At 46.3% G+C, this 24,896-nt stretch overlaps 2 protein-coding genes across 2 annotated transcripts in view; both read right to left on the reverse strand.

Moving 5' to 3' along the window:
* The window catches only part of ANGPT4 (angiopoietin 4), a 37,781-nt gene extending 33,138 nt beyond the window's left edge, over nucleotides 1-4,643 (reverse strand). The window contains exon 1 of the mRNA XM_025172321.2: nucleotides 4,150-4,643. Within this exon, the coding sequence (XP_025028089.2) occupies nucleotides 4,150-4,464 (315 nt within the window). The 5' untranslated portion in view covers nucleotides 4,465-4,643. The remainder of the gene's footprint in view (nucleotides 1-4,149) is intronic.
* Nucleotides 4,644-19,954: 15,311 nt separating this feature from the next.
* The window catches only part of RSPO4 (R-spondin 4), a 35,763-nt gene continuing 30,821 nt past the window's right edge, over nucleotides 19,955-24,896 (reverse strand). The window contains exons 3-5 of the mRNA XM_025172322.2: nucleotides 24,029-24,172; nucleotides 23,231-23,416; nucleotides 19,955-21,730 (exon numbers count right to left, since the gene is read on the reverse strand). Of these exons, the coding sequence (XP_025028090.2) occupies nucleotides 21,648-21,730; nucleotides 23,231-23,416; nucleotides 24,029-24,172 (413 nt within the window). The 3' untranslated portion in view covers nucleotides 19,955-21,647. The remainder of the gene's footprint in view (nucleotides 21,731-23,230; nucleotides 23,417-24,028; nucleotides 24,173-24,896) is intronic.

Consider the following 24,896-nt stretch of genomic DNA (forward strand, 5'->3'; position numbering starts at 1 on the left):
CATCTTGCCCCAATTCAGATGGTTGGGTCTCTTCAAGACAGAATGGAAGCTCAACTCCCGGTGACTTCATGGACACATTAATGTACTTTCCTTCCCAAGAATATACAGGTGGTCCCTGGGTTAAGAATGGAGCCTATTGCAGCAAAATTCAAGTTAAATACACAATGGTTCAAGTTCATTATACAATACTACTTATACCAGTGTTTCTCAACCTTGGCAACTTGAAGATGGGTGGACTTCAACAACCAGGATTTCCCAGCCAGCTTTGCTGGCTGGGGAATCCTGAGAGTTGAAGTCCACTCATCTTCAAGTTGCCAAGGTTGAGAAACACTGACTTATACAGTATTATACAATCATACTGTTCCGGCTTACATACAGATTCGACTTAAGGACAAACCTTGGGAATGACACTCGTTCTTAAATTGGGAACTACCTGTATAAGAGGTTTGCTATGGCCTTCTTCTAGAATACTCTTTCAGGTTCCCAGTCTAGCCTACAATCCTGGGATTTGGTGGTCGTCTCCCATCCAATATATATATTGGATAAACATAGATGATAGAGACAGACAGACAGACATGTTACAGGAGGCTAAGTATATATTGAGGGAGGCTGGATTGGAAGAAGATGAGTGTGGCTTTAAAACTGGAGGAAGATGCATCAATAGCCTTGACTATGCTGATGACACGACTCTGATAGCTGAAAATTCAAAGATCTGCAAAGTCTACTAATAAAAGCCAAAGGACCCAGTGAAAGGGGATTAAAATGAAATATACTGACAATGAAGATATTGAAGTGTTGGAGAGCTTCTGCCTTTTAGGATCAACCATCAACAGTCAAGGAACCAGCAGTCAAGAAATACGCCGCAGACTAGAACTTGGTAGAGCAGCCATGAAGGCCTTGGGAAAGATATTCAGATGCCAGGATGTCTCCGTACCTACAAAGATCAGAATCATACAAGCCATGGTATTCCCTGTGACACTCTATGGAAGCAAAAGTTGGACTTTGAAGAAGCAAGATAGAAAGAGTATTGACACCTTTGAACTTTGGTGTTGGAGAAGATCCCTGAGAAGACCATGGACAGACAAGAAGACAAATCCAATCCAGAGTTCTCCCTTGAGGCATAAATGACCAGGCTCAAGTTATCTTACTTTGGACACATTATTTGAAGACCCAGCTCTCTGGAGAAGGGGGGGGGGGGGCAAAATACCATGCATATTCTAATGAATCTGAATGGCTGCCAATTTAAGGGACGCTGCCTCCATGTTAAATAGAAATGTATGTCAGCATGGGCACGGTCCCAGTGCTACGTGCTGACCTCAGCACCTTCTGGTTTCTCTTCTTTGGATTCTTTAAACTGGAGTCACCCCAGATCTCTCAAGATCCATCCTATGGAAAGCAGGACCCACAGCTGCTCTGGAGGGGGGCCCAGATCCAAAGACAGCTACTCTTTGCATTTCAACACCAGTTCCAACAGGTCATGACCCCTATCCTGGTGCCTTCCCGTTGCATTGGACTTCAACTCCCAGAATCCCTTGCTCGAGGGAAGTTACAAAATTCTGGCTTGGGATTCTGGGAGTTGGAGGCCCCTCCAGATCTGGATGGGTTGCCTATAATGATAAACTCAACATAACAGCCAGCGATCTGCTCTCTTCCAGATGTTGCAGAGTGTCTGCGGCCATGGCGGCGGGGGCTGATGGGAGCCTGATCTCTCTCTTCCAGATGTTGCAGAGTGGCTGCGGCTATGCCGGTGGGGGCTGATGGGAGTGGCTTTAAGAGTGATGGCAATAAGTGATATTTATACGCAATCTGGATCTGTAGGAAGGCTGAGCACGGTGTAAAGTTTTTTTATCTTCAAATATCTAATGGCTGACAGGCAGTTTCGCCATATGAATCTTCTCCCACCGAGCCCAAGACCTTCTTCCCTTGGGATAAGAGCAGGGCAGGAGAAGGTCAAATGATTTCCCCCCACCCCCCGCCCTGCTCTGAAAAGTTTGCATCTGTGCATCCTGGTCTTACTTCCAGGGCTCCCATAAATTCAGGATTCCTGCAGAGCCTGTAGCCCGAAAGCCATGCATGGATGAATTTATAAGAGTCCTGGGCAGAGAAATGTTCACGCGCTTTTTTCTACCGAGTCAAGTTCGGCAACAGCGAAACTTCGAGATATCAGACCTTGAAGCCACACGTTTTGCACCCAACAGACCAAACTGGATGGTGATTTACGTCATCAGTGCAGTGAGGTCATCAGGCAAAGGATGTGATAGGATTTGGATCTTCTGAATGACGAGATCACACAAAATGTCATAAATCACTGCAGTGGTGTACTGTCTAATTCAGTGTTTCTGAACCTCGGCCACTTTAAGATGGGTGGACTTCAATTCCCAGAATTCCCCAGCCAGCCATGCTGGCTGGGGAATTCTGGGAGTTGAAGTCCACCCATCTTAAAGTGGTTGAGGTTCAGAAACACTGCTCCAATTTAACAGCCCCTCTCCCCTACCTGGTCTGTTAAACTGAAGTTTCATTGTTCAGTTAAACCAGCACAGGCTACCTGAGGTCACCCAGCTGTGATTGCCATCTTGACTGTTCTGACCCACCCCTGATAGTTGGTCAGTTTTCATTCATTAGATTGAGTTGGAACTTACTTTCTACACTTCTTTCCATGAAAAGAAAAAATGGGTGACCTGATCAGGGTTGCATCCATTCAACTGGGTCAACCAGGTCAATAAAGTTGTAACGAATGCATTCCCATCATCCGCTAAACTCCGTTCCTGTTAACCTTGGTTACTTTTCTTTTTATCAAGACGAGTTCATCTTGCCTGGTTAAGGCTTTTTTTCCTTTTTTGCCCCCCACTAGTGAAAAAGTCTCGTGTCTAAAAGAGTTTTGCCCCACCGCAGATAAGAGACAGATGAAATATGCAGTCAAAACTCACTGGCAGGTCAAAGGTTTTTTTGGGGGGGGGGCAGAAAAGGAAAGCTAAACGTGACTCTCATTAAGCTTACAATTACCAAATGTGTTTGGTTAGTTTAACACACTTTCTAGGTGTTCAGTCATTCAACAGACTGAACCATAAGCTAATTCAATGGGCTGGACTCACCAAAGCCTAAAAAACAGAACTAACCAAGGTCAAAACTAAGCAAGCGTCTGGGGTTGTGTGAATGCAGCAGTTGGGTCTTACACTGATCCAGCTTTGCAACGTGTTGCATGAACACGCTCCGTGGGTCGTCCGACACCCTTCTAATTTGGAACCAGGCAACGTATAAACCAGGTCACCCTCCAAGGACTGCTGCCAAGCCTTCCGCTCTCTCAAGAGAGGCCCTTGAGAAGTTTACATGATCACAGCTAAACTTCCATGGAGCACAAGAAAATATGTCCCTTCTTCTGGGGGGCGGGGCAAAAAAGTCAAGATGGCAGCCACCTTTGCACAGTTGAAGCCCTGCCCCTTTTCACATGCATAAAGGAGCTAAAAAGGGGAGGGCTTTGATCACATGGTCACAGCTGCCCTCTGGCTTTTTTCATTGGTTCCCCCCTCCCATGGACCCCCCCCCGTCCAAGACCATCCAAGGTCACCCGCAAGGAGGGTGAAACCTGTTAGGCTTTGTCCCCCATTACCTTGGAAGGAAGACTGAGGAATTGCCAACGGGGCTGGCACATTTCAAGCTGTCCTAATTTTCTGCAGACGCAGAGATGGTTGGAGGCAGTGGGGAAAAGCCCCGATCTGCCGAGGTCCTAGTTCTTAATTCTACCATTGCAGACTGAAGTTGAAAGAGAAGCGCAGCATTTTGGGTGCCCCATAACAATAGCCTTGGGCTCCTCTGGGGTTGCCCATGCTCAGACCCCAAACCTATTATTTTGCACATCACGCATACAACTTTCTCTGCCATGGACAGCAAAACATACCCCAGATGAGGTTTCCGCGAGCTCCCCAAATTGTTTCCTGGTTTTACCTTTGAATGGGATCCCATAGCTTTTAAAGCTCAGGGGCCCAACGGGGCCAGGTGGGTGCCAGAGATGGGGGGGTGAGCCCAGGGCCTCCTCTTGCCACCTGGCAGCTGACTCAGGCAGATGCCCTGGGCAGGGCTGAGCACCCCCCCCCCCCGGTCTCCCATCCACTCCCATCTCCCGCCCCGCCAGAGCTCTTTTTCCCCCTTCACCTTCAGCAGCCACTGAGTGCTGTTCTCCAAGATCCTCTCCAGCTGCTGGACCCGCAAGGTGGGCTGCCCGTCGTGCCTCGGAAAAGCGTCCGCGGGGGAGTCCCGCTGCAGCGCGTTGATGCCCAGAGGGTCTCCCGGGGCTGGGCAGGGGGGCGGATCCGCTTCTGGCAGGACGAAGGTGTAGCTGCAGCGGCCGTGCTGAACGCGGTGCGACCGGCGGCGGAAGATGCCCTCGCCCGCCCTCCGCTGGCTGCCCGTCGCCCCCCAAGCTGCCAGCAGGGCGCTGAGGGCCAAGACGTCGAGGGGGAGCTGCATGGCGGCCAGGGGCCGAGGGAGAGCCCCCGCCGGCCCTCGCCGTCTCCTCCCTGGCTGAAACCCTCTGCTGCGGCGCAATGGGACGGGCGCAAGAGCCCGCCAATGCCAGCGGGGCCGCCTTCGGTCCTCCCGCAGGTCCCGCTGGCTCCGTCTTCTGAACGCGTTCGCGGTCTGTGAAATTAGAACTTCCTTTCTCCCGGCGGCCCTCCTCCTTTCCCCCTTTCTTTTTCTTTTTTTTTTTTGACAGCCCCCACCCCCCTTCCTCGACAGCTCTTTCTTTTTTTAATCATTCTGCTGGCTTCAGGAGCGATGTGGGCCTGCCCTGCCAAAAAGAGAGCTTGGGGGGCGGGGGGGGGGGGGAGAGAAAAAAAAGACAAATAAACAGCAAAACCCCCTTCCCAAGAATTTGATGCTTGCCTCCCTCCTTCACCTTCCTATCCCGTTACAAGAGCTCATGTTTCAGATCGAAGGTTACACGCTCACAACTGGGCAACCCAAGAGTGAGTGATGTGGTGTGATTTTTAAGAAAATCCATATGCGGTGCTTTAGATAATTGTGCAATTCTGGAATTTTTGGGGTAGGGGGGCTTGTTCAAGCCGGCTGCTCCGTGCATCGTTCTGTTTGGTGTCGTTTTCCACACTCCGATATCTGCCCAGCAACTGAGTTGCAAGGAAACCCATCGCCTCTGTGGGGGTCTAAGACTCTGGGCCCCCTCCAAAGACTTTTTAAAAGACTGACGTGCCATTTCATCTTAATTAATAGAATCGGTTCTGCTTCCTCTGCATTTCTCCCAAATGTTTTCAGGGGGGTATGGCTTTATTGCCTGCGCCCCTCTGTTGCTAGGGGGGAGATGTGTTTTGCAACCACCTTAGTCTTTGTTTCAAATCCTTGTGGGAAAGAAAGCCCACCGTTTTCCAAGATGTTTGTGCCCCTTCCAACAACATCTACTTAGGCTCTCCAGATGTTTACTCCAAATCTACCTCCTTGCAGTTTCTACCCAATGCCTCTGGCCTTGCTCTGGATAACAGAGAACTCCTGTTTCCCAACTTGTCTGAGTAAGAATCTGGACTTGCCTTAATTTTTTTCTTCCAGGTTCCCCATTCTCCATCCTGGTCATCTTTCTCACAAGATGCTTGAGTTTTCCGATCTCTTTAAAACCAGTTGCAGATGGAACCTAACCCAGACTAGAGTACATGTTTCCTGTCCAGACACGCAATTTTGATTAATACAGCCTACAATTGCATTAGCGTCTTTTGCTGCAGTGCTGCGCAACTGGCTTATATTCATTGGGTCACCAACTGAGACACTGAGATCATGTTCACATATATGCCTCACCAGATCTTCCCTCCTTTTCTACATGTACTTTTCACTTGGTTGTATTGATATGCAAGTCTTTTTCTCTTTCGATTTTAATCTCACCACCCCATTTTTTTCTTCTTTCCATCCCCCCCCCCCTTGCTATACTGTTCTGATGAGTTTTATTACAGTTTTGTGAGCCACCCAGAGTTGTGATGCACAAGACGGGTAGCCATACAAGTCTTTTGCCTAAATCAGGGCTTCTCAACCTTGGCAACTTGAAGATGTGTGGACTTTAACTCCCCACCTTAGAGTTGCCAAGTTTGAAAAACATTGACCTAAATAAATAAACTGCAAATTCAGGAAGCACCTCTAGCATTGCTATCTATGTAATTATTCCAGGGGACAGAAATGCCCCAGGAAGGGGGTGGCTTCAGGGGTACAACTATCCAACTCCTTTATCGAACCAATTTTCCTTAACAACCAGCCCAGAGTCTGTCTCGATGCATGCTTTTCCTGTTTCATATAGATGGTCACCTCCCCGGCCAATGCTAGCTGGGTTTTCTGGCAATCACGGCTTCCTGGAAGCCCAGCTCCCCGCTAGGATGCAAGGCTGATAGCAAACCCTGGGCAAACGGAAGACGAGACTGTTTGCTCCGGCTGGGCTTTCCCTGATCAATACCAGCTGTTTGCTGGCTTCGGAGCAGCGGCAGAGAAGTCAGCAAGGGCTTCCTTTGCGTGGGGAAAACTCTGCTCAGAGCAAGGGGGATCTTCTCAGGCATGAAAGAAGATTACCGCATCCGGCTCTTCCTTCCCGCACTGATCTGGCTATATCGTTCAGGATTAATTCCTCTCTTGTCTTCTCCTTCGAAATCAAAGGCGAGTCAGAAAGGCAGAGTTATAATGTAGGGCCCGTTTAGGACCCATTTGGCCTGCATCCGGGCAGAGCGTGGCTGGGGCTGCTATTTCGGGAAAGACATCAGCTCTCCCACATGGGAAGGAATGGGGCCAGGGCTGTTTTCGTAAGAGCCCATTTAAAATGTTTTCAGATTTCAGTTTGGAAATGGTGGACAAAAAAGAGGGAAGGGCAAACTGGCTTGCCACAATCAGATCAGGATTGCAAGCTAGGACATTTGCATCTCCAGAAAGCTCCCAAGACATAGATTTATTTCTTTAAAAATCTTTTATATACACAGATATACAAACATGTCACCTACCTGCGTTGAGTTGCGTTGCGTTGCGTTGAGTTGAGTTGCGTTGAGTTGAGTTGTGTTGCGTTGAGTTGAGTTGAGTTGCGTTGAGTTGAGTTGCGTTGAGTTGAGTTGTGTTGCGTTGCGTTGCGTTGCGTTGAGTTGAGTTGCGTTGAGTTGAGTTGTGTTGCGTTGAGTTGAGTTGAGTTGAGTTGAGTTGAGTTGATCTTGGTGCTGCCTGACTCCAAAGTGACCCCACCCCCCACATGCTACTCTGTCATGTGAACAGATGGAAGAATTCAAATTTATTTGGACAAAATCCAACACGATAATGAGCATGCGTCAAATCTTATGCAAGGCAATGAATACAATGGCGCATCGGTGCATGCTTCATCTGGTTACCCCTTTTCTGGGTTCGCCCGATACGCTGAACCATAAACCAACAAATGGGCTAGATTCACACAGCGTGCTAAGCCAGGTTGATGCCTAACCAAGTTGAGTGTGTGGTCTGAATGCAGCCCCCAGCAGAGGTGAGCAGAAGCAACGATGCTGGTGATAGCGAGGCGCATCCTTCTGGAATAGAGGAAAGAGAGAAACTGTCTAATAGAATGCCATCTTTTTCCCAGAATGCCCTTGGAATAATGCTACATTGGTGGCCTAGCGTTGTCCCGGGAGCATTATGGGGAATTTCACATTATAATCAGTGGGGCATCTGCAAAGGGGTGTAAAAAATTCAAGATGCCAGCTGTTGTTGCGCAAACAAAGCCCCACCCCTGTTTCATGTGCAATGTGCAGGGGATGCCCATGAAAAACAGGTGGACCTTCAATCATGAGGTCATGACCACCATCTTGACTTTTTTGACCCTGCATCATAGACACCCCTGATAAACAGCGACAAAAAGGAAAATGCAGGAGAACCAGCTGATCTCTGATGTGCAAATGTGCAAATTCTGATGTGCAAACGAGGGGCACTGCTTTTTTTCACCAGGAACCCCTCCCTTCAGAGGCATTGGTGGGAAGGGCAAATGGCGCAATGACAAAGGGAGCATCGCCCCACCCCTTTGGTGCGTGTGTAGTGACACGGCAGGCCTCGGCAAAAGGACGACGTTGCGCTGCTCTGGGGCCATGTTCACTTTCTCATTTTGATGAGACGGTCCCATCCTGCCGGTGACTCAGCACCCACCCAGATCTTTTTAAGGACTGTGGAAAGGTGTCAGGAAGAACCTGCGTGAAAGGTGCATAGATGGAAAGTGAGAAATAACTCCTCTAAGGCAGCATTTCTCAACCTTGGCAGCTTGAAGACGTGTGGACTTCAACTCCCAGAATTCCCCAGCCAGCATGGCTGGCTGGGGAATTCTGGGAGTTGAAGTCCACACGTCTTCAAGCTGCCAAGGTTGAGAAACCCTTCTCTAAGGTAATACAAGTAGGTCTCAATTACTGCAGTTAATGAATCCCACGAAACATTGCATTATTCAAATCTGCACTGTTCAAAGGGATATTTCTATGGAAAACAGGGTAATTGGTCCGAGCTCGACAGAAACAGGCAATGAAAATTTTAAACCTAACGTTTTCTACGCGTGTTTCATGAAATATTACAGTAAAGGATAAAAAGGATATGATCTGACTTCATGGTTACCCAAGCCACAGAGTCGTTCTAAAAGCAAAAAAACTCAGCCGTAGATTCAGGCATTCCAACCTCTTGTGTTATTTTAGCGTTGCTATGACCACGTTCGGGTCATTTCATGATGTCAAAATGTTGCTGTAATGTAATAATAAGCCTCTTCTTTTTAAAACTTGTACCGTTTTCCTCTTCTCCGTTTTGCACGCACAACGATGAGCAGCGCATAAAACCACAACTGCGCACGCACCAGCCTTGCATTTACGGGGTCGCCTTAAATGCAACCCGGCATCGATTTCCGAATTTGCGCTAAACTGAATATCGCCTTATTTGGATCAGTTCTCCCCCAGAGATGTTCAATTTCTGGGTTTAGCCAGCAGATCAGAAAATGATCCAGCATCTGAACCCCCTTTCCTAACAACTTGGGGATAAACAGAGAAGGGGCTTACTTCTTTTCAGCGATGGTCACCTGAAATGTAAAGATGATATAAGAAAGGCTTTACTGGGGTTGCAAAATGTGAATTCTGCCTGTACAGGTCTCTTGGGGGGGGGGGAACTATCTAATGATGGGGGGGGCACTGGGATGCCAACCCCAAATGAGACTTCCCTACCTTCGCCCAGAAGGCTAATAATCTGTGGCCCACATTGGGGGGGGGGGGAGTTCTTTTTAAATGATCTAAAACAGGGTTCCTCAACCTCTGGAACTTTAAGATGGGTGGACTTCAACTCCCAGAATTCCAGAATTGGAATGCTGGCTGGGGAATTCTGGGAGTTGAAGTCCACCCATCTTAAAGTTCCAGAGGTTGAGGAAGCCTGATCTAAAAGATCTTAAATGATTTGTTTAGGCATTAAAGGCCACCACAGGTGTGATTGTGAGGCTTCACCACATCAGAAGGAACAAAGTCAGGATTTTTTTTCTTTTTTTTGCTAAATTTGCTTATTTCTTCTTCTCTCTCTCTTTCTCTCTCTCTCACATCTATCTATCTATCTATCTATCTATCTATCTATCTATCTATCTATCTATCTATCTATCTATATCTTTCATCTATCTATCCATTAAGTAACAATACGGTGAAGATCTTAATCTTAAGCAATTAGTTTAAGCGAAAGTATTATTATATAACTAATATTTTGATGTGAATCACAGCTTTTTTACGTTATACTTTTGGATGAGTCAAATAATCTTATGTCTGTAATACTGATATCCTAAACTGCAATTAATGCTGATAGAATTTTTACTTTTCTCTTTTTATCTTCACCGCTGTAAGCTTTCCAAATAATAGAATGTTCTTAATTTTTAATGATATTACATCAATTTTACGGCATTGAAATCTGCATTGAAATAATACAGCGTACCAAGATTTGTAACATTAAAATAAAAGGAAGAAGAAAGCAAAAAAAACCCAAGTCAGGACTTTTGGCCTGCTATCCCCATGAAGCAAGCTCTGTCCCATTTGCATGTGTGACATCATGCGTTGTGATGTCACAACGTGCCTTTCGTCATTCTGATATGTTAGATTCTGCAAATGTCCACATCTGAGTGTCATTTTAAGGTTCTATGCCTGATGCAGGTAGTCCTCAGCTTCTGAGCACAACTGGGACTGGAACTTCCATCGCTGAGCGATGCGGTCGTTAAGTGAGTCATGCCCGATTTTATGACTTTTTTGCTGTGGTCATTAAACAAATCCAGCTTCCCCCATTGATTTTGCTTGTTGGAAGCCTCCTGGGAAGGTCACAAATGGCAATCACATGACCCCGGGACTCCGCACCCATCGTAAATACGGTTTGCCAAGCGCCCAAATTTTGATCACATGACCGTGGGGATGCTGTAATGGTCATAAATGTGAGGTCCAGTCATAAGTCAGTGGCATAAGTTCATTTATGTTCATTAAACAAATGGTCATAAGTTGAGGACTACCTGTAGAAGCCTCTTAGAAGATCGACTTCCAGGAAAGGTATGGTGAACTAAAGATAGTTCGGCAAAAGCAGTGCCAATGACTGCAGCAAAGACCCAGGGATCAGCCATCTTACTTGCAACCACAGCAGAGACATTTGTTTGTTTATTTATTTATTTATACATCACATTTATACAGCCTTTTAAAGGACACTAAGTTTGCAAACCTCACTTTCTAATCACTTTTGGAAATTGCCTGTTAACCAACTTATAGCTTTTAGAGACCTTCGGAAAGACAGGTTTCATTGGGTGAGTTTATCTTCAACTCTGAACAAGAGAAAAATTAATTACAGTACAAGCTTAAGAACTTAAAGGATTTTTAATAAACAGCAAAAAGCTAAATAAGGTTTTGATCTAAGAAAGTTATAAATGAGTTAAGGGTCCAGATAAATTTGGAATATTGACTTTTGTCATAAGATTTTGTAATTAACTATAAAAAATAAACAAGTAATCGTGGGAAACAGATTTATTTTGGTTATCCTGGCAATTGCAAGTCATAACAAAAGATAACTGATGATTTTAGAAACTGGACAGTAGAGGGGACTAAAGATTCTAAGCAGAAGGAAAAGAAAATACAAGCCTGTTCTTGTTGTCAGTTAATAGCGGGACTTACAAAATGTCACAAAATGTTGTAACATCGGAAATATCAAAGGAGATCTTTGAAGAACGGAGCCAGAAATGAGTAACTACAATATCAACACCGTCAGTAGTGACGTCTGCTTCTGTGGAGAGACTCTGTCCAGAAGATGTGAATGAAGGAATGGCAGTCGGGGAACAAATTTTATCTGACAAGACAGAGAAAGGACCGAATGTGGAACTGCAAACCGCAGGCCGAGAGAATGATTTGGAAAAGGACGCCATACTGCATATACAAAAGAAACTGGCTGAAGTTTTAAAAATTAAAAGGGAAATACAAATGATAAACCAAGAGAATGACCTGGAAAATGTTTTCTTATTGGATCTACGAAGGAGGCTTGTTAAATCCTTGAAGAAATCTGTGCGATGGGATAAAGAAGAATTGAAGAGAAATCAAATCCTATGACAATCCTTAATTGAATTAAAGATAAAGACTGTTAGACGTAAAAGGAAGGAATATAAAGTTGGTTTGTTTGATCAAGGTTAAAATAAGACATTTGTTGCAATGTTCTGGCAACCCTTTATGGACTTTTTGCTGACACCAGGATTGAAAAGTTGATGTTTTATGGATTTGCTTATAGATAAGAGATGGGATCTGGGGTGAAGAGATATCCGTTTGTAACCTTATAGGGGGTGAAGAGTTATTAAATTTGTTTATACTTATTGTGATGAAGGTTGAAAGTCATTTCTTTATATATTTCTTTTTCTTTTTCTTTATTATATTCTCTTGTCTTTTTTCTTTCTTTCACTCTTTTCTTACACTTTCTATTCTATCTTTCCATTCTCTTCTCTTTCTCTAAGTTTAGTTTGCATTCGTGTTTACTAATGTAATCAAAATTGGCTGGTGTGGGTCTTCCGGGCTGTGTGGCCGTGGTCTTGAAGTTTTGTTTCCTAACGTTTCGCCAGCACCTGTGACCAGCATCTTCAGAGGGCAGGAGCACAGACAGGAGCAGTTCTCTCTGTACCCAGGGTGATGTGACCCTTCTGTGGGTATTTATAGAGATCTGGGGGGGGGGAAGGGGGGGATGGGGGTGTGTGGGGGGGGTTGGGTTACTGAGTGGCTGCCTGTTTTGGTGTCAGCATCTGTGTGTATCTTCCTGGGGGTTAGGCAGGGTTTTTTCTTCTACTGAATTGTTAACAAGGGGCTGCTGGGGGTGATTAGCAAGTTCATTGTGTGAACTGTTCACACGTCCTGGTGGTTGAGCTGAGTTCGTTGACCTTTTGCAGGCTGTATTTTTCAGGATTGGTAGCCAGGTTTTGTTGATTTTTAGACTCTCCTCTTTTTTATTGAAACTGTGCTGGTGTTTGTGAATCTCAATCTCGGTGCTGGCGAAACATTAGGAAACAAAACTTCCAGAACACGGCCACACAGCCCAGAAGACCCACACCAGCCATCGTATGCTGGCCATGAAAGCCTTTGACAATACAGTAATCAAAATTCTTAATAAAAATTATATTTGAAGCCTCTTAAAACAGGGTTCCTCAACCTTGGCCACTTGAAGATGTGTGGACTTCAACTCCCAGAACTCCCCAGCCAGCATTGAAGTCCACACATCTTCAAGTGGCCAAGGTTGAGGAACCCTGTCTTAGAAGATCACGACCTCAATTTTCATACCTTTCCTATCAACATGAAATCACTGTCGCCATGTTTAATGTAGCATTGGAGAGAGAATGTCCATTATTTGTTTTCCTACTTCATCCTGCTTAACGAAAGAATGTTTCTGGAGAAGAGAATTTCAGAGACATTTTCCTGCATGGGACGTGACATCCTTGCACTTATTTGGTGAGCCGGTGGCTATAGTAATGTGTGTGAATGCCCCATCTCTATGGGTTCAATTCTGCAGCATCCCTCCAACCTCCCTCTCAAGGGAAGACATCAGGAAGAGAATAGTCCCTGGGGGTCTTTTTTAACTGGGGTGCGGTAGCCACAGCCCACGAGATATCTCTTCTCCAGAAAACATTGGGGAATTTCTTCCTCTGAAAAAAAAGAGAGAAACATTGTGCCATTTGTAACTGGGCACAACGGTGGTGGGTGCTCAGGTTGGCTGGATTGCCTGTGGATTTGTTAGTACAATTATCAGATTGATTGATTGATTGATTGATTGATTGATTGATTGATTGATTGATCGTCTTCTTATACTTTCAACCTCCAAAGCAATGTGGACTAGTGACCTTCCTGAAATGGTGGGGTGTCTTCTAGAGACCTTCAGAAGACCATGAGAAGAGACCCCACTCCTCCCCACAGTTTGGACTGGAGCATCTCTGATTCTGTTGCTGTCATGCTCATGTATTGTGATTGGCAACTTCTTCCCCACCCCAGGATGCCCTTGAGAGCAAACTGACACTGTGACCTCAGAAGGCAATTAATCATGCACTGGGTTTGTCTGCCAGATCCGGAGGCTGGAGAAGGCTGGCTGGGGAATTCTGGGAGTTGAAGTCCACTCATTTTAAAGTTGCCAAGGTTGAGAAACGCTGCCATAAAGGTGTTACTGTAACTTATTTATTTATTTAATCACGTCTGTATAGCCGCCCCTCTCACTTAGTGACTCTGGGCGGCGTACATAACAATAACCAAGAATGTACGAAAGCCATTCAACACAGCCAATCTAAATTAAAATAAAAGCCGGATAAAAACAAATAAAAAGGCACAATGGCAGAAAAACAGAGTACATTCCATTAACTGTTTCATATAACCATCTAACAGGCTCCACTCTACCGTGACATCTCCAAGTTAGTTGGCAAAACCATGTTGTAAGGGCCTTCCGGAAGGTCAACAGGGTTGGGGCCAACCTCACCTTGGGGGGAATGATCTTCCACAGGGCGGGGGCTACGGCAGAAAAGGCTCTCCTCCTAAGTCCCGCCCGACAACGGTTCTTGGCTGATGGGACCCGCAACATGGCTCTCCTGCCGGATCTGATAGATGGGTGGATGTAACCCGGGAGAGGCGGTCCCCCAGGTAGCCTGGCCCCATGCCATGTAGGGCTTTCAAGGTGATAACCAACACCTTGAATTGGACCCAGAAGCAAACTGGCAACCAATGCAGCTCGTGGAGCAGTGGTGTAATTGTGCAGATCTTGGAGCACACATAACTGCCCGCGCCACTGCATTTTGCACCGGCTGAAGCTTTCAGGAACTCTTCAAGGGCAGCCCCATGTAGAGGGCATTACAATAGTCCATTTGGGAGGTGACTAGAGCATGAGTGACCGAGAGCAGAGCCTCCCAATTCAGGAATGGGTGCACAAAGCTGTGCAAAGACCGTCCTGGCCACAACTGTTACCTGCTCTTCAAGGAGGAGTTGTGAGTCCAGAAGAACCCCCAAGTTCCACACTGGGTCTGTCTGGGGTAGTGCCACCCCATCCAGCACCAAGGATGGTAAACCCCCAGATACAGAAGGCCCCAGAACCCAAAGCCACTCCATCTTGCCAGGGTTCAGCTGAAGCCTGCTGTTCCCCATCCAGGCCCCCAGAGCCTTCAGGCACCGAGAAAGGACATTAACAGGACCCTTTAACTCCCCAGGGGCAGAGATGTACAGCTGGGTATCATCATAGCTCACCCCATGGCGACAGATGATCTGAATAGGAGCGGAGAACGTAATGAGCCCCATGGCACCCAACATGGAACTTGAAAGCTTTGTCCCTGTTTGTATCGTGTGACTCCTGCAAGTTGTCACAAAGATGGCTCATTCACAAAGGATTTTGGAGAAGTATGACTAATTAATTTTCAAATCCTTCTTGCCTACTCTTCTAAGACCTCTAGGGAGCTACACAATGAATGATACTACTTTGGTAGCTCCTATACCTGCAGAGCCAATCGGTCCTCAGAAGTCAAAACAGAATCTTCTGTAGACTTGGTCCTTGCTTCAGGGGGGAATCAGATAGTCTCCCCAGGGATATGACCAGGTCCTCAGATGAGGAATAGAGCCAGGACTGCAAGAAGCAAACCCAGACTTTGACCAAGATAAATGCTTCTGCTGTGCATCCTCAAGAACCTTGTGTTGGAGAAGAGAACTTCCGAAGGCTCTCACTTATGGAGGAAACCAGAGTTGACCACATGGTGTCAGAGCCTTCTGGTGTTTGGGGAGCAACCTGGGTTCAGCTCATTAACATCAGTGGGACAACCCTGATCTGTGTTCTCCCCATCAATTCTTGCCTTAACTCTGAGCTGCTTAGACATTTTCTTGGAACTTTTACTTGGGTTGTTTTGGGGGACTCTCTCTAGCAATTCCTTCAAATAGTCTTCCCACTGAGTCTGTTTCATGATGTATGAACTTGGACTGAAATTCTGGCTTGTAAACCTGGTGGACTTCCTGCTACTGGAGGCCAATTAAGTGCAGCCATTGAGGGACTCAGCCATATATACAGACACGCATAGACCCATGTCAGGCCTATGAAGCAGACCAGACTAAGAAACCAGTGCCATATAGGTCTAAAACTACTTTTATTGGAATATAAGTAGTTATGTTAAGTAGTTAAGTCCATGTAGTAACATAATCTTGCAAGTCTGAATGTGCATCTCCTTTCCCTCCCTTTATCTTCATGAGAACTAGGGAGGGCTTATCTGAGACATTTACTCATATTACATTCTTGCCCAGGGCTCAAGCTCTTCTTATTTGACTGTTGCCTTGGAAGCAGCTTTTCCTCCTATCCTTCAAGGCCATTTCCTATTCCCTCTACAACACCCTTGTGGCTGTATAGGAAGCATGCCATGGGATCTTTCTCAGGTCTGAGGCCTGCAAAGTATGGTGCTTCATGCCAATCTCATTTAGGTGCCCATCAAAGTATTTTGAATTCTTTTAATTTTAGTGGAAGCTTTCATCCTAGAAAGCAGAGTGCCAGTTTCCAACATCCTCTTTATTTCCAGAAACATCTCTAGGCATTAAATCTAGCAGATATATGCTTTGTGATTGTCCACGTCCCACTATGATAGACATTTTGTGATGGTGCCATTGTGATCTGTTCTGCCTTGAAACTCCAGATGGGCTCCCTGGCCCCAAAGAATTAACATGAATTGTCAATGAGATACTTCTGTTTGTTTCTCCAAAATTCCATTTTTCTGCCCTTTGAACATTGTATCTCTGACTCTAAGGTCACTTGTTTTCATACCATCATCAGGTAGAAAATGCTGATTTAAACAATGTTTAAGAACAGTAAACTGAAAGCAGGATTAAAACAGCCATTCTACTATGTATTTGAAATGAAGCAGATTATCCAGGAGTGCCCTATTATTTGCTAAGAGTTTCTACAACAGTTCCTGAAATGGAAGTTGAATTCTGCAAAATATTCCCTACAACTTTAATTAGTATTTTCCTCTTTTGAGTTTCTGTTTCTTTTATTGTTTCCCATTCATTGTGGCCAGAACATTTACTGATATATTACCCCTTGAATAATCAGTTCCTGTTCCCTGTGGGAAAAACAGAGATAACTATTTTGCCTATAGTTAGGGCACTTGAACGTCATCATGGTATAGCACTGATGATGTGAGTTGCAGCTCATGAAAGCTTCTGCCTTTTGAAAAAAATCTGTTAGTCGGAAAAGATGCTAGCAGACTCCTTCTGAGTGTTAAGCCACCGTAGACTAACACAGCTGTCTCCTATAACATGATACACTGCTATAAATCAGTAGTCTATAGTATATAATACCATTGCGTGTGAACTATCAATCCAGCATCATTGGATAGAGGATTAAATCTATTTGCCCAGTCATAAAGGCATTCTTTTCATCTTGAAAATATTCATAGAGGAGAATTTTAGCTGCAACTTAAGTGCAGTCAAGATTTCAAGATTTTTCTTTGGTGTGCTTGTTTTTCTACAGAACCCTCATTTCCAGCTCAGGGGGGAGGAAGGGGGAGAAATGGCAAAGTGCCTTTAGGCCCCCAGGGAAAAAGGCAGCGCAGGGTTAGTGTTTCTGAAAATGTCTGTTTATTTTTTCCCGTAGCCTTTTCTGAAGGCTCAGGAGACTTATCAGAGCCAGACCAAGGGGTGACCCCATCTTCCCAAGACATTTCACCTCTTGGCTCGGTGGCGGAAATATGGAAGGAGGATGGGTGCCAAGTCTCAGTGTTTGACCTCCGCCTTCAGCCTTTCCACTTCCTCCTTCTGAGGACCCGAAGCAATATATCCAGGGCCTGGACAGAATTACACCCTTTTTTGCATGGCTTGTTCACAGTGCCCTCTCCTGCCTCTACAGGGTCCAACTCTGAGCCACCAAAAATGCCCCGCTCTGGCTCCCCACGCCCCCCTGAGTCTTGCCTCTAGGTACCACTTCTACCTCTTAAGGTTTTCCTCCCGATCATCCAGGATCCATTCATTTTCCACCTGATTCATACCTTGTGATCCAGAGTCTGGGTGCTGGGGATCTGGCAAACCTACTCAAGATATGAGCGTCCATGGAAGTTGGGGGGGCACAGGGCTCATTCCCAACAAAACAGCAGAGCCTTCTCCTGGGGAAAGACTGAATAAGTCGAGCTCCCGCCCCAGATTACCCAGCGCCATCGACTTATTCCGTCTTTCCCCAAGGGGAGGCTCTGCTGTTTTGTTGGGAATGACTTTTGGATGCAAATTTGAATCCAGAAGCTACAATCCAGTACAGAGCTTGGCGGATGAAGATTGCCAGGTGTTATGAAGCCACCCCACCCCAGCAGGGTCAAAGAATTACAAAGACTTCAATAAAGTGTTTTATTACAAGGATTAAAAGGAAACCGCACAGTCTTAGCAACTGGGATAGAAACCTCCAGAACTACAAATGCAACTGAGATTTTTTTCAGTTCTTGTTCACAGGAGGCACCTGTCCTGCAAACCTGCTGTTTTGATGGCTTTTCTCTTCCCTGTTCTGGCCAGTTTTCTCCACCCTTTTTCCAAAACAGGCCTGGGTAACCGACCCTGTTCAGCTCAGAAAGGTGTTCCTGAGTCTGCACTTGCTTCCAGCTGCTGGAAATTTCTTTAGACTGGGGGAGAAGAGCCCTGCTTCTCAGGCTGGGCAGTGAAAGAGTCTCCCAATTCATCCGAAAAGTACAGTATTACGTTTTCAGGAGGTGATCAACAAGCCAAAAAAATAACCTAGCCACGTCATGGTAGAGACTATCCAAAGATTTAGGATGTCTTGGGCCTATGAAGCCATCATCACCTTCACCATCATTGCCATCACCACCACCACCTTCATCATTGTTGTCATCGTCATTATCACCATCCCATATATGAACCTCTCCATCTTCTGCCTGGGAGAGTCATCCACTCAGCTTAACGGTAGGGCCGGCCTTGACAATCTGGAACAGGCTTTATGACTCCCTTATGCTTCATCCTTACCAACTTTTCCATCATTTTGGGTCTGATCTGCAGGTTGCTTGGGCCCTATAAACCCCACCCAGCTTGGACCATCTTACTAAAGGAAGCCCTTCCCCATCGCTCACGAAACCTGGGTCTCCTCCAAGCCCTTCCAACCTGAAAGATAGCGGGGGGGGGGGATTAAAAAGAGACCTTTTCCCATCATGAACTTAGTCCCATGTCTCGGGCAGGCACCCCGGGGCGGGGGGCAGACCGTCTTAAATGAAGGGCTTGCCAATGAGTGATAAAGCTATACCCTTTTGGCCTAAAGGTTTTGGGGAGATAAGTACCCTAACTAAGCAAAAAATTGAGCTAGGCTTACTACATTTATTTATAGGACCAAACCTCAAGCTTAAAAATAAGGAACGAATGATCGATTTAATTTTAGCAGCTATGATAATAATTGCCCAACATTGGAAAACTCTAGACAGCAGAACAGTTGAGTTGTGGATTAACAAAGTTAAAATAATGAGACGTCAGAGGCAGGAACCCCAATTCTATCAAATTTGGACGGATTTTAGGGTTTACCACAATAGCAATAAGGCATAATATGCTAATACTTTACCTATATGGTAAATGAGTACATGTGCAGTCCCCATCTCTTTACTTAGTTTTAGGAGATGGTTTTGTATTTTCTATATCTTTTCTTTTCCTCTATGCCTCTTGGAGTTATATTAATTTAGTTACTTGATCCCACTTGTTCATCATAGCTCAGTAAAAACAATGAAAAAACCCAACTTAAAATCCTGAAACCTGAGTCTCCTCCAGCCTGAAATATAGCGGGAGGTGGGGATTCAAAAGAGATCTGTTTCCATCCTGAGTTTTAGTCCCCTGTCTCTGGCACGCTCCCCAGCTGGGGCAGACCGTCTTAGAGCGAAGGGTTCGCTGACAAGCCAGGATCTGCCATGCACACAAGACAAAGTGTGGATTTTACAAAGATGTCTTTATTGAATACTGAACAAACCCAGAGGTTACCCTGCCTTTCAATGGAATACAAGGATACACCACATTTTGCCTTCACACCTTCTAACTATGTTGGGACGCCAGACAGTGTTTTTCTGGCGTTGGCTGGGGATGATGGGTTCTGAAATACCAAAATATCTGCAGGAAGGCAGGTTTGGGAAGGCTGAAATGAAAGACGTGTTGGAAGATGCAAGAAGAGAAGAGGTTTCTATTATTCTTTGCCCACTCTTTGGTGCCTCCCCGTGGTGGCTGATTAAAAAGTCTACGGAAAAAGCGATGGGTTTTTTCCTGGCTAAGCTTTCTGCTAAAATAAAAGCTAGAGATTTCATGACATCTGAGACCCAGAGGGTTATTTACAATGCATCATTTTAGCAAAAGTGTGTGTGTGTGTGTGTGTGTGTGTGTATAAAGATATGAAGCAATTTTTAAATACATTGTCATTCTAGAAATAAATTCTCTATAATATATATATATATATATATATATAATCTATTTATTTATAGAAATAAGGACATGTCACTCTCTTTCATCCAGAAACACAGAAACCTCTTGGAAATCTGCAGCTTGCTGAAAAAATAAAAAATTTAGATTTACAGTGCATGTTTACTCAGGAGTAAATACCTGCAGACGTATCAGCCGCTGTACACTTTCAGTACAATTATTTCCGTGACAATAATTTCAGGAGATTTGTAGAGGAGAACTTCCTGGAAGAATGACACCCAGTGAGCATTATTCCATCCGTATACAATCCTCACAGCATGGGTTAATTTTTAAATTCAGGATTTTGGAGCCGTAAAGATTGGGCCTGTGAACATTTGAATATATAGGTCATATTTGAGTCCTTTGTTAAAAAAAAAAAGTTCCCTTTTTTGCTTTGGTATTTATTGCACCAGCACCTTAGAAGCGGTGCACAAATACATATTGTACGTGGTTTAGGAATGTTGCACACTTAAAAGACACAGAACCTATGACTGCTTGAAAAGTCACTATTTAACTACGACAGTTAGCTTGGAAATCATCTGATGGAGCTGAGGGTTCCTTCTGACCTGTGATTCGCAGTTCCAGGTTGGCCCACCACAGCCTTCATTGGAGAAACACAGGTAATCCCTGGCTGTAGGAACTCGCGCGGCAAGAAGGCACAAAGAATAAACTAGTTTGGTCTAAAAAGAAAAGGATAGATCACGGTTTAGGTCAGATCAAGTGAGAAAGCTGTATCGGGGGTTCTAGAAAATTAAGGGTCCTGGTTATCTCCTGGAACTGACAGGAAACCATAGGCTTGTCTGCTGGAAGTATTAAAACGTGTGCCTTTTTCTAAGATGAACCTGTGTACTTGTAAATTAAAAAAAAATCCCATTCCAACCCTTCAGTAGTCAGTCTTCTTCCACAGGGAACCCATCTCTGAAATTTCTCCTCGCTGGGCTGCCCTTGTCAGAGACCCAGATGGCCCCCAGAGATGGTGCCACGATTCCTTTTGCTTCTGTCCTTGAAAGAAGGCGTGGAGGGAGGAGGGAAGCACAGGGTGACTGCCTGGGTGACCACCCCAAGGCCACCATCTTCCCAACCTCTTCCTGGGTGAGAAAAATGGGGGCTGTCGGCTAAATCCCAGCCTGGTTCTTCCTTTCTCTTAAACTCCTGTCTGTTGGATAATCTGTTCCTAGAATAACACAGAGAAAGATTCAGGAGAACTCTTTTAAGGTTAGAGGAAGAACCAGGGTGAAGCTGGAGGAGATCTTGCATTCCCCCTAGAGGTCCATCACTTGGGGTCTTAGGTTAGGACTCTGCGTGGTCTTCCAGCTCTTCTTGATGGAGCATCTCCCCCTTCCACAGCCGATTAAAGAGCCAGGGTTAGCCCCCTTCATGTGGTTCCCTCCTCTGCAGACTCGTAAAGTCAGAGGTGCCGAGACGGAGAGGTAGTGGGTGGTGGGGTGGGGGGAATGGTGCTCCAGATATCAATATGGAAAGATGATGCCCGGATTCGGTCTTCCATCTTCCTTTGTCCAAGCATGTTGGAGAGAAGGCCAAGAGGCCTCATGAACCACCTTACCCTGGTGGAAAGGCTGGTGGGGAACCGAGGGACTGAAGAGGAACCTTGAAGGGCAGAAAGAAAGATAGAAGCTATCCTATTTTTTTGGCCAATGATGGTGCTCCCTGATGGACTTTGTTGCGTGTTGCTTCCCCCCAAGACAAGCCCACTTGCTCTGAAGCTCATTAAGTGACCTTGAAAGAATCTGTTTTCTTCTTCTTCCTCTGCTTCCTTTCCTTTTTTCCCTTCTTCTTGTTTTCATTCTTCTCTGCAAAGCATCAAACAGAAAGCAGAGTGAGGCGACTTCCTACTGAAGCGTGAAATCTTTGGCCAGGAGAAGCCCATTGCTATTAGCAAGCAAAACATTTCCTCCCCCCCAAAAGAGAAAAACAAAACGCCACATCTGGTTTCAACTGCCTTTTCATCACCAGCCCGCTGTTCTTTGCTCCAGAACATTGTCAGGGCAGGGAGTTGGGGTGAGCTTCAGGGAGGAAGGTTTGCTCAACTCTAGAAAAGCAAAGAAACACACCCTTTGCACAACCAGCCTGAGAGCTTCTGAACTTTACACAATTGGTTGGCACACCTACTCCGGAGAAAAAAGAAATCTTTTCTTTCAGGCTTGCTCTCCAAGGGGAGGTATAAAAAGGGGCCAGATCCAGAAACGAATACTGCACTGGGAAAGATTGATATGAAAAAGGATCCCCACACGAATCTGGGCTAATCCTAGCCTAGCACAAACCAGGGGAAGTATTTTGGACAGAAAGCCGCGCTCGCGGCCCAAAAACCGTCATCAGAGGTGTCCGCAGGGCCTGGTGCGAAGAGTCAAGGTAGCAGCCACAACGGTGCAGTCGAAGCTCCACTGTTTTGGAACACGTTAAAAATTTTGATCGTGTGGTTACGGCTGCCATTTTGACTTTTTTGACCCCCCCGGGGAGACCCCTGCATGGAAGGCAAAGCTAAAGAGATCTGACACCCCTTGAGGCAGAGGGAAAATATCACCTTAACCCAGGACATCTGCGGGGGGAGTTGGAAAAAGTCGAGATGGTGGTAATCACTGTGCCATCAAAGATCCATCCGTTATTTTAATAGATCACAGGAAAAAAAGAGTGGGTCTTTGTGTGGCATGGCCACCACCTTGACTTTTTGGACCCCCCCCCCCTTGTGGATGCCCCTGGGGACAGACAAGGGTGATTCAGGCCGGTGTCCCTCACATGTTGGGGAGGAAATGAAGGCCACATTGTGGGGACAGGACCAAAGTAACGGTCCCCAGAGCATGTTTGTGCCCTGGTTAGGCAAGGTCGAGTCACTGGTGGACAAGCTCGTGGCACCTGCAGGGGAAGGTCCGAGATGACCTCGTGGGCTTCATTCCCACAATATGCTGGACCTGCTCACTGAATTAACCCACTCGGGAGGTTATTCATTGCCCCAACCACAAATGAACCACAGTAAAGACCCGGGTGGATACCACTCAGTAAGCTATACAGGATTAAGAAAAAAGTAACCAGACTTAGCAGGTTGGGCCACTGACTCTGCTTGAGATTTAGCAGTTTGGGTTGTGGGGGGGGAGAAGCGCAGCCAGGGAGCAGGAAGGCTCCCCGGGAGAGACGGCGCTGCTGGTCCGTCCTTCCCACGCTGGGTTGAGCGTTAAAGCTCATCGTCCAGCCGTGCGCCAGAGACAGATGCGCGGCGCAGAGCCCACCTCCAAAGGCGAAGGCGCTTTTGTCAGAAGACCCCAGGGAGGGGCCCCAGTCCCGCCTCCCCGCCTCACCTCCGACACAGTGCCGCTTCATCCGGCACTTCCTGGACTCGGACAGCACAGGACACAGGGCTGCGTCTTCCTTCCCGCTCCGGAGGGTCTCCCGGACTCGGATCTCTGAGCCCCACTTGTACCCACACGTCTGCCCTTGGTTGGTGCAGGGGCTCCAACTGCCCCAGGGGGCCGTCTCGCAGTTTTCTGGGGGGGTGGAGAGGGCTGTGAGACTCAGTCAGGACTAGAACCTTGTCAGCTGCCAAGCTCTTCATCCTTCTAGACCAGCGCTGAGGTGGCACCGGCTGGTTGTGGGATTCTAGATAGACGCAGGACTCGGGCTGGGCCGGGGATGGAGAACCTTTTGGGCTCGGCATGTCAAAAATTCGGAAAACACCTAAGTTGACTCTCCTGGCATGTCACCCTCCCCCCGAACAAAAGAGAAACAATTCTTTACATATTCATTTATTTTTTAAAATTACAGTCCAGTCACGGAGGTGCTATGTATTATATAAAGAAATGTCAAATAATTACAGAAATGAAAGACGAGTAAAACAAACTCAGTTTCTTTGGTAACTCAAACAGGGAGAATGGTTGTGGTCGGGTGTAGGTGAGGGCTGGTGTGCCGCTGAAGATGTCATGGCATGCCACCTTTGACACGCGTGTCATAGGTTCGCCATCACTGGGCTAGGCAATCTTTTCACCCCAACGCATGCTACGGTGCAGGGTTAATTAGATGCCGCTTTTTGTGCAAGACCTTGCAAGGTTCTCCCTCCTGGATGCATGGGGGGGGCTACTCCCTCCTTCAACCTGGCTTACCTTGGCATTCCCGGGTACTGTGCCAGGCCATGGTGTTGGGAGGGCAGGTGTTCAAACATTTGCCTTTGTGCAGATAGAACCGCTCTTTACATTTCATGCAGAAGTCTTTGCTGAAGCAGGTCTCGCAGCTGGGCGACCTGCACTCTAGAACAGAGAGTCTGTGTTAGAAAAACCCTCCTTCAAGTTGACCTAAAGTCCTGATGGTTTCTTGGATGGCCATACGCACGGGTGTCTCCGTGGCCTTCTCTCTTCCTCTCTCTCTCTCTCTCTCTCTTTTTTTCCAGCTTCCCAGTACAGCTTACACACCTGGCATCTCCTGGCGGTCTCCCCTTCAAGGGCTAACCCAGCCCCATGCTGCTTAGCTTACAGGCTGAAGGGAGGGAGGGTGCTGCCACCCACTGAGTGGCTGACAGGTAAACTTATTTGGCAAATCATTTTAAAAATGCACTGACAACTAACGCCGGCAGAGGTGAAGCATGGCTGGCTGGGGAATTCTGGGAACTGAAGTCCACACAACTTAAAAGTTGCCAAGTTTGAGAAACACTGGCCTGGAGGATGGGCATGTACTGTTCTTAGCTAGAAGGGCATGCTAAAGAAATATAACCGTTACTTTTACTGCATGCAGAACCAAGATCTGTATTCCCACAACCTGCCCAACCACGCGTTCCAATAGAAGAGGATCTCTGTAGCTCAGGGTTGAACTGTGGAGTCCTTGGTGTTCTTTGAGCCTGGTGGTTTCTCTGCAAGCAAGCAACAAGCTCAGAGAGCACCAAGGACTCCAAGCCACACATTACCCTGCACCCATTTTAGCCTCATGTAACACATGGCGTGAAAACAGCTTCACTGATCGCACCAGGGGTGTCTGCAG

This window comes from Python bivittatus, unplaced genomic scaffold (genome assembly GCF_059951505.1).
Source record: "Python bivittatus isolate LINGU-HERP-01145 unplaced genomic scaffold, Pbiv_v1 ctg000700_np1212, whole genome shotgun sequence".
In the NCBI taxonomy this organism is placed as follows: Eukaryota; Metazoa; Chordata; class Lepidosauria; order Squamata; family Pythonidae; genus Python; species Python bivittatus.